The sequence below is a fragment of the Mustela erminea genome, chromosome 1 (genome assembly GCF_009829155.1).
Source record: "Mustela erminea isolate mMusErm1 chromosome 1, mMusErm1.Pri, whole genome shotgun sequence".
Classification (NCBI taxonomy): domain Eukaryota; kingdom Metazoa; phylum Chordata; class Mammalia; order Carnivora; family Mustelidae; genus Mustela; species Mustela erminea.
Genome location: NC_045614.1, coordinates 9,757,650 through 9,770,126, shown reverse-complemented (window position 1 = coordinate 9,770,126; position 12,477 = coordinate 9,757,650). Strand labels below are relative to the sequence as shown.

Below are 12,477 nucleotides of genomic sequence, written 5' to 3'. Positions count from 1 at the left end.
ACAGTTGTGGCGGCAGCACCACACTGGCTGGTGACAGTCCCCGAAGCTCAGTTGGCTGGGGGTAGTGGACAGCCCCTGGGCCTGGCTAGGAACCTGAGGCAGGGACAAAGAAGCAGGTCTTTAATGTTGGGATGACGTCCCACAAGGCACAAACACCCTCTCCAGGACCAAATAAATTAACTCCACCGCTGCGGGAAAGCGAGGTCTGGGAAGGGGCAGTATCGGAGCGATCCGGGGGCTGGTGGACAAGCAGGGCTGCAGTCCCACGGGCCTCCTGGGCGAGTCGTAGCCTCTGGAGCGGGTCCGGTCCCCAGAACCGCTCACTCGCTCTCTGAATCAGAGTAATCAGCCACAAGAGAGGAGCTGAGGGTGCACAGGTGTGGCGTGTCCTCCTGAGAGGAGCCTGGTGGGGACTGGGGCCTGTCCTGACATTTCCCCTCCTGCTCCCGAGGACCCCTGCTCTTGGGGGTCTCGGCCGTCTCTAGAGAGCAGTCTTGGGGGGATGTGGGCCCATCCTGGGTGTTCCTCTCTGGCACCCATGGCTCCCCAGACTTGGGGGTCTCCGTTGTGTGGTGGGGGCTCTCTGAGACCTCCCGGGACCGCCGCCGCACGATGCCCAGGTTCCCTACAGTGATGGGGGAGCAGGCCGGTGCTGATCTGCGGTTCTGGGCCAGCTTCTTCAGGACACTTCCGGCTTTGCTGCTGCTGGTGGTGGGTCCTGGGGCGGAGGGGAACCAGGAGCGGCTGATGATCTCTGTCCGTTTGAGTTTCTGCTTGTCCTCGTAGGCTGGGGGTTGGGAGGGAAGAGAGGGAAGGAGGTCCAAAGCTGCCCTCTGCCCTGGCCTGCCACGGCCCACTCGTGGCTGAGGACCCCCATCTCTGCCCGCCCAGTCCCCCAGGCCCGCTGGCTCCCCACGCACAGTCCAGGGTGTGGAACTTGAGCAGGGCGGCCAGCCTGCGGTCGTCCTCTGTCTCGGGCACCAGTGGAATGGCCAGGCTCGCCTTAGCCTGCAGCGCCTGGTCCCTCTCTTCCTCCTCCTGCATGGCTTTTTTCTTTTCCTGTGGGTGGGGGACAGGGTGCGGGAAAGTTGTCAAAGACCTGCCTCTTCCTTGCCCGCTGCCGTGGGCTGTGTTCCTCTACTCAGCTTCCTCTGCTTCAAGCTCATTTGAGGAAAGGGCCTCCCACAGGGCCCGGGACACAGAAGTCACCCAACAAGCGCGAGCTGTGAGCATCATTAACACACGTACTGTTCAGTCCTCTGCTCATTCATTCCATGAAAATTTACAGAATGGCCAGCTTCTACCAGCTCTTGTTCTAGGCACTCTCTAGTGAGTGCAGCAGTGAGCAGACACAAACCCTTGCCCTCGGGGGGCTGACATTCTAGTGGGAGACAGACACAAGGTGGCGAGGATAAAAAGAACACTGGGAAGGGGGCAGGGAGCGAGGGGTTCAACTGTAAATGTGGTGCAGGAGGAGGGAAGGGTCAGGCAAGGTCTCCCAGAGAAGGTCACATTTGAGAAAAAACATGTGAATGAAGGAGTCATATGCATATCTGGGGGAAAAGTGTTCCAAGGTAGGGGGAACAGCCTGTGCCAAGGCCCAGAAGCAGAAGTGTGCTCGGAGGAACAGTGAGGAGGCCAGTGTGGTCGGAACAAAGTGAGTGAGGGAAGGTGGGAAAGTGGGGAGGGGAACTGAGCTCATTCAGGCTGTGGGCTATGGGGAGGGCTTTGGCTTCTATTTTAAGTGGGAGCCTTGGAGAGTTCTAAGCAGAGAGAGGAGTATTCACAGGTGCCTCCTGGTGGCCATGTGGGGAACAAATACTGCGTGTGTGTTGGTGGGGTTGGGGGGGTGGTCAGGAGCCTAGAGACCAGGGCAGAGAGTCTGTGCTGGTCCACGCTGGAGAAGATGGGGCTGTGGGAGGGGTCAGACCCTGAAAAATTTGCCAACAGGAGACAGAGGTGAGGGGGAGTCAAGGTCGACTCCAGGTTTCAGGGTCTGAACCCCTGGAAGGACAGCGATGCCTCTATTGCTGTGGGTGGGTGGCTCAGGGACAGATGGGGGCTTGTTGGGGTGTTATGTCTGGGGGTCCTTAGACACCTCATGGGGAGACGCCCCAAAGGCAGGGGACACATAGCTCAGGGCACAGGCCTGGTGGGAAGCACATGTTTTCATTAACAAATAATTAGTAAGAAAACTAGCAGTTTTACTCCTAATAATGACCACAGAATGATAAGGAAAGGAAGCAGGAAGGAACAAGAGCTGGAGGACGGTGACAGCCCGGAGGTGGGGATGTGGTCAGATGGGGAAACTGAGGCTCAGAGGGCTAAATGACCCACCTGTAGCTAAGATGTGGTGGGCGAAGGCTGCCCCTGCGTTCTCTCCCTTCCGGTATCAGTGCCCCCCGCCCGCCCCTCAGGGGCCCCCCCGCCCCCGCTCACCCGGAATCTCTTCCGGAGCATGCTGTTGAGTGCGAAGTCATCCTTCCAGGCGCTCTGGGCCTCCTGGATGTGGCTCAGGGTGGGGAGGGCTTTCTTGAGTGTGCTCCGGTCTGCCTCGCCGTGCTCCAGGCGGAACATAGCGTCCGTCTCCAGCTTCTGCTTCTTCTCGTGCTCTGCAGCGGCCAGAAGGCAGCAGGCCCTTGAGGCTCCTGCTCAGGCTCCGGGCTGGCCTCGGGGCCCGTCCCCTGCGCTCACCTGTCGTCAGCACCTGCTCGTTGTCCGCCATGTCCCAGCGCTCCTCCTTGCGCTGGGCGCCGCTCACAATCACGTAGTCGCAGTTGGCGGGGTCTGTCTGCATCTCGATGTAGTTGACGCAGAGGTGGCATTTCATCCGGAACCTGGGTGGGCAGAGGGCGGAAGTCAGGACACTGCAGCGGCCCCAGGTCACCCGTCACCCCTGCCTGCTTCCTTCTGTCATGTGTCACGTGACAAGTGTTCACTGAGCACCTACCCACCAAGCTGTGCATCTGGGGTGAGAGCCACGGGTCAGACAGACTGACGGGCAGTCTGGCGTCTGCTCACTTGTTCACTCATGTATCCAACACACCTTCCCGAGTTAGGCTGCTCTGTGGCACGCTGAGTGGCAGCTGCTGGGGACACAGCAGTGAGGGACACCAGCCTGCTCTTGGAGGGACCGACCTTCCAGCAGAGGCCACACAGGCAGCAAATGCATGAGCCACCAGTGTCTGGTGGTGGGTGCTGCTCTGGAAAAGGCCTGAGAGGCAGTGTTGGGGCAGAAACGCAAGAGGAGGGAGCCTTGGAGGTGACTGGGGAAGAGCGTTCCAGGCTGAAGGCTTCCACATGGGGGCCTTCCTGGGGTGTGTGAGGGACCTCAAGGGGGAGAGTGAGACGAGATGAGGGTAGGGAGGGGATCGGGCAGAGCGCGCAAGGCCCTGTGGGCCATGGGGAGGGCTCAGGCTTTTACTCTGAGGGTGGGAACCATGGAGAATTCTAGGCAGAGGGATATGCCCTGACAGACCGGGACAGTGTCCAGGAGAGGACTGCAGGGAATGGCCATCATGGAATGGCCACCCTCTGACTCAGATTCCTCTGGAGGCCCCTCGCCCAGCTATGGGACGTGTCCCTCAGAGACGCCCGCTGGGCTGCCTGTACCTGTAGATCGGGGTTGTGTAGTAATTGCCAACCTTCTTCTTTTCGGCATTGTAGCGAACCCCTGGGAGGAGAGGGAGAGAATGAAGGCTCAGCAGCTTTTCCCTGGGTGGGGGGGCACAAAGGGGTGGAGCTCTTCCAGACACACCTCTGGAGGACCTTAAAATTCAAGGTGGGAAGAGCCATGTCCAGGCTCCACAACAGGTGCTCAAGTCACAAAGGAGGGTGGGTGTTAGCAGGAGGGCCGGGTTCAAATCCCAACTCCACCGCATTCTAGCCCTCTGGGCCTCAGTTTCCCCATCTGTACAACAAGGAAGACTATAACGCCTAAGGCGCAGTGCTGTTATGAGAACCCCAGGAGCTAACAGTACACACGGATCACTTAGCACAGGGCCTGGGACGTGACAAGTGCTCAAGAAGTGTTGGCTTTTATTATTAATGTCTGTGTTTTTTTGTTTTTTTTTTTCACTAATTAGATGACATATACTCCTGATCTGTTTAATCTTGCTCATGTAGTGAAAACAGCTTCAACTACAAAAACAGAGCTTGGGTTGGTGGGTGGTATGGCCTGAGTTCTCCCTTCCTGGCGGCGGCTTCGGTTCATGGCTCTGAGGGTGACCTGCCTCTAGCATCAGGCTACATCCTGTTTCTGTCCCCTGGGCACTGGTGGCCTTCACTGCAGATGGCCCTGGGCTGGGTCTGATCAGGGGGACCTACTGGCAAGGGAGGGGGGTGTCACTCCTCCTCCTCAGCAGTGGGGTGGCCCAGCCCCTCCTTCTGCTCTTCCATGGCCCCTGTGAGAGGGGGTGGACCCTCGTGCCAAGAGCCACGACCACACTTGCTTACAAAGCAAGCTGCTGACCTGGGCCGGGCACTGCGTGAGGAGCTGAGGGTCCCTGAGTCACAGAGCTGGGAACGGAAGCCAGGCGGGTCAAGTCACCGCCCCATGGTCTCAGAGCCGCCCCTGGGACCACGGAGCCGTGCCTGTCTGCCCATCCACCTGTGGCATGGACGGGGTCCAGACCTTAAAGGTAAGAGCTAGGGCAGCGGCAGTTTCAGTTCACGAGCCCTCACGTGTGCTGTGTGCTATCTACTTTGTAAGCCACATACATGGGGCGCCCATACCACCTGAATTTATGGCTGGGTAAACTGAGGCCCACAGAGACTAAGTCACCTGCTGAGGGTCCCCCAGCTAGGAAGTGGCAGAGCCGGGCCTCCTCACTGCTCTGCAGCGAGGTGCCCACAACCCGCTGGTCACTGGGATGCCTCTCTCCTCTCGTATTCCTGATCGGGGCCCCCGGTGGGGACGGGCCAGGCAGGGAAGGGGCTCGCCACCTGCGGGGTAGGACGGTTGGGGGTGGGGTGAGGAGTGGGAGCAGGCGAAGCTCACCCATGCCGATGTGGTTCTTGCAGCCGTCACACCAGATGTTATAGGGCATCTCAAACCTATGTGAGTAGAAAACGGCTCATCAGCGCCTGTCCGCTTGGGTCCTGCCTGAGTGTGCGTGCCCGTGCCTCCCGCCACAGCCGCGAGGCAGAGGGCACGTGCACGAGGAGGACAGAGAGCGGAGGGCATCCCTCGAGGCAGGCCGGTCCCATCATTCTGCTCTCCCGCTGGCTCAGCCCGTCTGGGTGAGGACCCACCGCTGCGGCCCTTTCTTCACACCTTGCCCCATGAGTGAACCCAACTGGAGCGGGGCAGTGGCCCAACCAGAGCTGAGAAGAGTCGCTGTATGGTCCCTGGATTTTTCTGTGATTCTGTCTGCGACACACGATCTGGCCGTCCATGTGCAGGAGTGACAGAACTCGTGTTTCAAATACCATGAAGTGATGAGTGACGAGGCGAAGTCAAGAAGCCCGAGGCGGCCGAGCGGGGTGGGCTCTGGGGCTGGAGGTGTGGGGAGGGGTGTTTCGAGGTGACCTTCATCTTGGTGCCTCCCAAGGCCATGATGGCACTTGGATCTTGATTCTTTTTCCATTGACATTCCTGCCTCTCACAACTGTCGCTGGATCCTCACAGAGACTGAGGTCAATGTCCATGACGCAGAGAAGGAAGGGCTCATCCTTCTAAGGCAACACAGGCTGGCTTCTGTTTCCTGTCGCCGCTGACCCACCGGGACGTGGGCCACAGACCAAAAAGCCCTGAGAGAAGGGCCACTGTCCTGGCTCGATGCGGCCATGGCTGGGATTATTTATCCTCCGCCTACCCGTACCCTTTGCGATACGATTCTACAATGCTTCCTGTCAAGAGATTGGATGAACGGTCCCCACCCCCACAACATGACTGGCTTTGGGCAATCGATGAGACAGAAGGGACAGTGTGCCCAGTCTGGGGCTTGGCCTCAAGAGTCCTTGTATACCTGTGCTCGCTCCCTTCTGGAACCTGGGCGCTGTCATGTGACCCAGCCCAGGCCAGCCGACTGGAGGAGGAGACACATGTGGGGCAGAGTCTAGTCATGCTGGCCTGGCCAGTCTGCAGGCAGGTCACCCCCGAACAGGTGAGAGAGCCCAGCCCGAGTCAGCCAAGGCCAGGGAAGGCCAGCAGAGGCAGCCAGCTGACCTGCAGAACCGCGAGCAACATATGATACATGCTTATCATTTGATGATGTGGCAACAGCGGACCGATAGGCCGACTTCCTGCTTCCTGGAATTGAGACCCCGTAACACGGGGCAAAATCAAGGGCGCCAAATTGTCCTAGAGCCTGATGCCGGGTGGTACAAAGTGCAGGGGTCCCCAGGTGGGGCCGGGGCCTTACCTGATGATGAGGATGCCTTGTGACAGCTTCCGAGCCCGCTCCCGGAGTGGGTGGCTGTTGTGGTACCGGTTGAGGGAGCCATGCTGCGCGGAGAGGACAAGGGGGCGGGTTAGCACAGCCACGCGGGCTCTCCCAGGCCGAGAGAGGCCGCCTGCTCATGTCCTGGGGCCGGTGCTAAGGGCAAACTGTGGGGGCACTGAAGGCTGGGGGAAGCAAGCAGGGCTGGATCAGGAATACAGGAGATTGAATCTTTGCTCTCGTTTAGGAGATGAAAGACCTGCGTAACCCTGGGGAGTGACGTTGCCTTTTGCCTGCCAACCTCTGTTTCCCCCAACTGTCAACCGGGGTGGTGACTGTGCTGGCCTCTGGTGCTGCAGGGACAATGAGGCGAGGGGACAGTGCTGGTCAGCGCTTACTGGCCACTCCACGTGCCTCATCTTGGGTTTTTTGTTTATTTTTAAAAAGGTCACTTAAAATTTTATTTTTAAGTCATCTCTATGCCCAACATGGGGCTCAAACTCACAATTCCGGGATCAATAGTCACAGCTCTACCAACCGAGCCCGGGATCCTGTGACGTTGGGCTATTTTTCTATTTCCTCCTTTTGACATATGGGGAAACTGGCCCAGTGAGGCCAGTTACTGCCCCGGATCACATAGCTGGGACAATTCGTTCCCAGGCCCTTCCAGAGCGCCTACAATGTGGGCCCACAGCTGTGAACGAGACAAGACGGATGAACATCTCTGCCCTCAGGCAGACGTTCTAGAAGGGGGACATGGACAATATCCAAATGAAGGGATAGCGCATCAGGGAGCTATAAGGGCACAAAGAGAAATCAAGTACTAGGCGATGCAAAGAAAAGGAGATGGTGGTCAGGGAGGCCCTCTGTGGGGAGAGACCTGAAGGAAGGGAGGGAGCCTGTGGACAGAAGAGATTCCAAGCAGAGGGAACCACGAGGGAGCCAGAGGAGCTGGAGCCGGGAGAGCAAGGGGCCCTGACAAAGAGCATCAGACCTCCCGACCTTCATGGAAACACACCAAGCTGGTAAAAGATTACTGATGTCACAGTCACATTTACCACTGGGAACGAAGGCTGCCCTGAGCCCCAGGTGACACATGCACAGCAGCGAGCCCTCAGAGGCCACCCACACTCTGCAGCCGTGGCTCTGACTCCAGGAGCGGATGATATGCCACGGGCCCCCTGCTCTACGCAGTCTCTTTGCGCGTGTGGACAAGGGGAAGGGGACCCGCCCTTACCTTTTCAGGATTGAAATCCGGAGGGTAGTACTTGTTTACGCCTTTCCTTTCACCCTGGGAAGCAGAAGAGAGACGGGACTCAGAGAGGGTGATCTGGAGGAGACCTTGTCGCGCAGCCTCAAGAGGAAGGGCCCGGATGAGGGAGACCGAGGGACATCCTAGAGAAGCCCTAGGCTCTGAGGGTCTCCACGGAGACTGTGACTTGGGGACTAGCGAACCACCGCTGTCACCGTGGAAAATTCCACCAGAATCAGACTCTCCTAAAGCAAGGGTGCTCAGTGTTTTGGGGACCATGACTGAAAGCCAGACGCATTTAACACTGCCACTGTGCACACGCACATAACCCAGTGAAGCCCAGGGCAGGTTTTGTGAAAGAACCCTTATCCCCGCTGTGAGGGTCTGGCTTTTTCAATGCTGGCAGCCGCCCCATAAACTGACCTCGTCACCCACCAAAGGAGTGGGTCTCAAACTGGGCTGCACATTCTATCCCCCTGAGGAGTTTCTAAAATACTGATGCTTGGCCCCCAGCCCCAAAAGTTCTCCTGACAGGGGCTGCTTTGAGGTGTGACGCTCGGACAGGGGGCTTTTAAAAAAGCATCCTGCAAAGCAGGTGTTGGACAAATCCTTGTGCACACGTGCTTACGGCAGCCCTAATCACAACAGCCCAATAGTGGAAACAAGTCAAACGTTCATCGGTGGATGAACGGATACACAGAATACGGCTGATCCAAACGGGGGAGCATTGCTCAGCGGTAACACGGAATGAAGTTCTGATTCTTGCTACGATGTGGAGGAACTCAAAAACACTATGTTCAGTGAAAGAAGCCACTCGTGAAAGGCCACATATTGTATGATTCCACTTACACGGACTGTCCCAAACAGACGAATCCATGTAGACAGGAAGTGGGCTGATGGCTGCCACGGGCTGGGGGAGGGGATCTGGGGAGTGACTGCTCAGGAGGACAGGATTTCCTTTTTGGGGGAGATGGAAATGCTCTGGAACTAGATTATGAAATACTAAATGCCACTAAATCATACACTCTACAACAGTTCATGAATTTCACCTCCTTAAAAAAACAAAAACCAAAAAACAAGAGAAAAGATAAGAAAAAAAAGCTTCCTAGGTGATTTTAGTGCATGGCAAAGTGTGAGAACCACTGTACCAAAAAGATCACGATCCGGAGTTTGGAAATACCACCTTATAGCTTAGGGAGCGGGAGGGAAAGGGCCACTTGGGGGGCCTGACAAAGACCAGAAGTGAAACCCAACAAGCACAAGGCTGTCCACTCACCATCTTGGCAACTGCCTACTGCTCCTCACCCTCAGCACGGCTGATCTGAAAAGATGCTGAGACACGGATTGTGCAGGGTCAACCCCCTGCCCAGCGCTGCCCTCCCAGGGAGCCTGGTGGAGGGGCCAAGTCTTCCTGCCGAAGATGCTGCGGGCTGTGTGGCAGCAGCGGCTTCGACGATCCTCCAGAGAGCGGTGTTTGTCTGTTTAGAAAGACCGTGTACTCTTCACTCTCCATCCAACATATATTTCACACCTGACACCTTCTGCAGCCCCCATCGTGGCTTACCCGAACCGCAGCTACCTCCTCCCTGGTCTCCTGGCTCTGCCCTTGACTACCACAGTCTGTTTTGCCCACAGGGACCAGAAAGAGATCTTAAAATCTAAATCTGAAATACTGTTCTTGTTTAAACCCCTCCGGTGATCACCATCGGTTTGAGAATCAAGTCCAAACCCTTCCCATACCCTTTGGAGCCCCTGCCTGGCTCTCCAAGCGTGCCTCTTACCCCTCTCCCTCCGTTGCAGTTGCACTGGCTCCCTGGCTGCCTTCAAAGGCTCAGCAGGTGCAGGCCAACTGGCTTCAATGCTCTTCCACAGGCTGTCTGTTCTCTGTCACAGATCTCAGCTCAAACATCATCTCTGGCAGAGGCCTCATCTGACTACCTGATCAAAAGTCACTTCTTCCCTGGGGTTCCTATCACATGGCCCCGTCTATGCAGTCTGTCTCCTCTGCCAGGTTGCACTGTGTGTATCTCCAGCACCTGAGACAGTGCCTATCCCCTGCTAAACGCTGACAGCGTGAACCACTCACAATTGATTGACGTTTCCTAAGAATTAGTGCAGGTGACACATGACAGATGGAAGGTTCCTTGCGCTGGGGGTGGGTGACCACCCTCCTCCTGTATATTTGCAGGAGAGACTTTTAGGTAAAATAAAACAAAGTTCTACTTGACACCAAAGAGAGATGCTACGAGGGACTGAAGTGTATTCTAGAATGCAGACTGGCAAATTTTCTCTATCAAGGACCAGACAGTAAATATTTCTGGCTCTGCGGATCCAACTGCCTCTGTCCCAATGACTCAACTCTGCCGTCATAGCTGGAAAGCGGCTGTAGACAATAGGTAAATGGGTGTTGGCTGCATTTCATCAAAACTCTATTTATGAACACTGAATTTTGAATTTCACATGGCTGTCACCTGTCACAAAATATTATACTTCCTTTTGATTTTTCCCAACTACTTTTGAAGTCAAAACCATGCTTAGCTGTCAGGCTTTACAAAATCAGGCCGTGGCCTGGTTTTGTCCTGTGGGTATAGTTATTTGGCTCCCTGTGCTAGAGTCAGGAAGTATCTAATTGTTTCTGCCACTTAGCTGTGCACCCTCTACCAGTTACTGCATGCCAGCCACTCTATCAAGTCTGACATCACTGCCTTGTTTTGTCTGTATTATGTCACTATTATCTGTAGTAGAGGAACGAGGACATGGGGGCTTAAGTAACTTGCCCAGGCTCAGAGGTGAAGCTGGGGTGCAAAGTTCTAGATGTAAACTGTTCCATCATGACCCTGAACATCTCTTCACCTCAGATCCTCCATCTGTAAAGTGTGTCCCTGGACCAGATTTTCCCAAGGTTATTTCCAACCTAAAAATGCTTTTGTCAACCAAACAGAAAAGTGCCCACTCAGGCTTTGGGGCACATTTCCCTGGGCCTGCGTCCCAGCTCCACTCCTTCCTAACTGGGTGACTTCAGCCAGTGTCTGAGGGTCTCTGAACTTATACTTCCTCATCTGTAAAGAGTCTATGATGGTGACAGGACTTTCTGGGGTTCGATGAAGTAAGACACTGGGAAGTGTTTGCAGGGTACCCCAATTTTAGGAGCTGGGGCTCTTACGGGGGTTTTACCACCCCAGGGACTGGCACAGGTGGGGCTATGGGATGCATGTATAGAAATTTCTAGTCCTTGGTGTCAGTAGTAATCATAAACCCCACGGGCTTAGGGCACAGTACTTGGGCTTGCTTGGATCCGGACTCTGCTTGCTAGCATTTTGACTTTTGGCAAAGCATTCCTCTCTGAGCCTCAGTTCTCTCATCTATAAAGAGGGCTTACAAAAGAGTCAACCTGATAACGTTGCTGTCAAAACTCAGTGAGTTGAAGTACTTAGTCCAGCGCCAGATGCGGAGTTAAATGTTGGTACATTCGATTATTTCTCATGCTAAACCGTTTTACAAGCATCAAAATCTTCACCATAACCCAGTGAGATAGGGGCTCACTGGCCCCATTTTTCAGTTAAGAAAACCTAAGGGCCCTTCAGGCATAATACGGCCCGGGTATGGGACTGAGGTCGCGGCCAGGGCCCGGGGATTTCAGTAGGGGGTCGCGGCTGGGACATGGCCCGCGGACATGGGGCTCCGCAGATGGGCCCACAACCGCAGAGCCCCACGGCCCCCAGGGCGCTCGTCCCCCATCGGACGGCTCCGAGGTCGCGGGAAGCAACGACCAGACCCCGGGCCTTCCCCGGACCCGACCGCCCCTCCGCCCGCGCGTACTTACCTGCCCTCCTCCTGACGTCACGCCGTGCCAGCGCCCGGAAGTGAGTGCCGGGCGCGCAATGGGGCGTGGCGCACTCCTCGCGTAACGCGGACGCTGGCGCGAGGCGGGGTTAAGCCTCACCGCCGCTCTGATTTGACTGGCTGAATGCCAAAAGGAGTGGACCAATCCGGGCTTTCGCTTTCCAACTGTGGGGCGTCGCGATGCTTCTCAGGCCCCGCCCACTCTGCCTGGCCCAATGCGAGGCTCGGTTTCCCGGGAGCGCAGTGGGGTAGGCGAGCGGTAACCTGACGTTGGGTCGCTTGCGGCCGGCGGGCCAAGTCATACTTGCTGCCTGCTCTTGGACGGCTAGAGATCCAAGAATTATTTTCCCATTTTATATTTGGGAGAGAGGGAACACAAGTCGGGGGAAGGGAGAAAGACAAGCAGATTCTGCGCTGCGCACAGAGCCCCAAGCGGTGCTCGATCTCACCACCGTGAGATGGGTACCTAAGCTTAAATCAGTAGTCCCCCACGCTTAACTGACTGAGCCACCCAGATGCCCTTATTTTTCCATTTTTAAATGGTTGTGGAAAAAAAAATCAAAAGAATTACCTTTTGTGATTGTGAAAATACTACGGAGTTCACATTTTAGTGCCCGTAAATAAAGTACTACTGGAAGACAGCCCTGCCCATTAATTTATTCAGTTGTCCACGCCTGCTTTCCCATTACAAGAGCAGAGTTGAATAGTTGCAATAGAGAGCGTGTGACCCACACAGCCTCAAAAATTTACTCTCTGGTGCTTTGCAGAGGAAGTGGGTTGGCCCTTGTCTTTGAGTCTTCAGACCATCCTGGAGGTGCCTTCTGCACAGAGGAGTGGCTTTTTTTTTTTTTTTAAGATTTTATTTATTTATTTGATACAGAGATCACAAGTAGGCAGAGGGGCAGGCAGAGAGAGGGAAGCTGGCTCCCTGCTGAGCAGAGAGCCCAATGCAGGACTTGATCCCAGGAACCTGGGATCATGACCTGAGCCGAAGGCAGA

The 12,477-nt window shown here is 55.8% G+C and overlaps 1 protein-coding gene across 7 annotated transcripts; it reads right to left on the bottom strand.

The window, feature by feature from the left end:
- Positions 1-104: 104 nt before the first annotated feature.
- On the bottom strand, positions 105-11,548 carry CCDC130 (coiled-coil domain containing 130). 7 transcript variants are annotated; one of them, XM_032313015.1, is made up of 10 exons: positions 11,459-11,548; positions 8,912-9,113; positions 7,621-7,674; positions 6,366-6,448; positions 5,000-5,055; positions 3,613-3,673; positions 2,695-2,837; positions 2,440-2,612; positions 921-1,059; positions 105-787 (listed from the first exon to the last, which is right to left on the bottom strand). In XM_032313015.1, the coding sequence occupies exons 2-10, from the start codon at positions 8,912-8,914 to the stop codon at positions 321-323; spliced, it is 1,179 nt and encodes a 392-aa protein (XP_032168906.1). In that variant the 5' UTR covers positions 8,915-9,113; positions 11,459-11,548; the 3' UTR covers positions 105-320. The 7 variants fall into 7 exon arrangements, with proteins under 7 accessions (XP_032168906.1, XP_032168917.1, XP_032168893.1 ...); XM_032313026.1 differs by having other exon boundaries at positions 8,912-8,956; positions 11,459-11,521; XM_032313002.1 differs by having other exon boundaries at positions 8,912-9,809; positions 11,459-11,500.
- Positions 11,549-12,477: the final 929 nt, after the last annotated feature.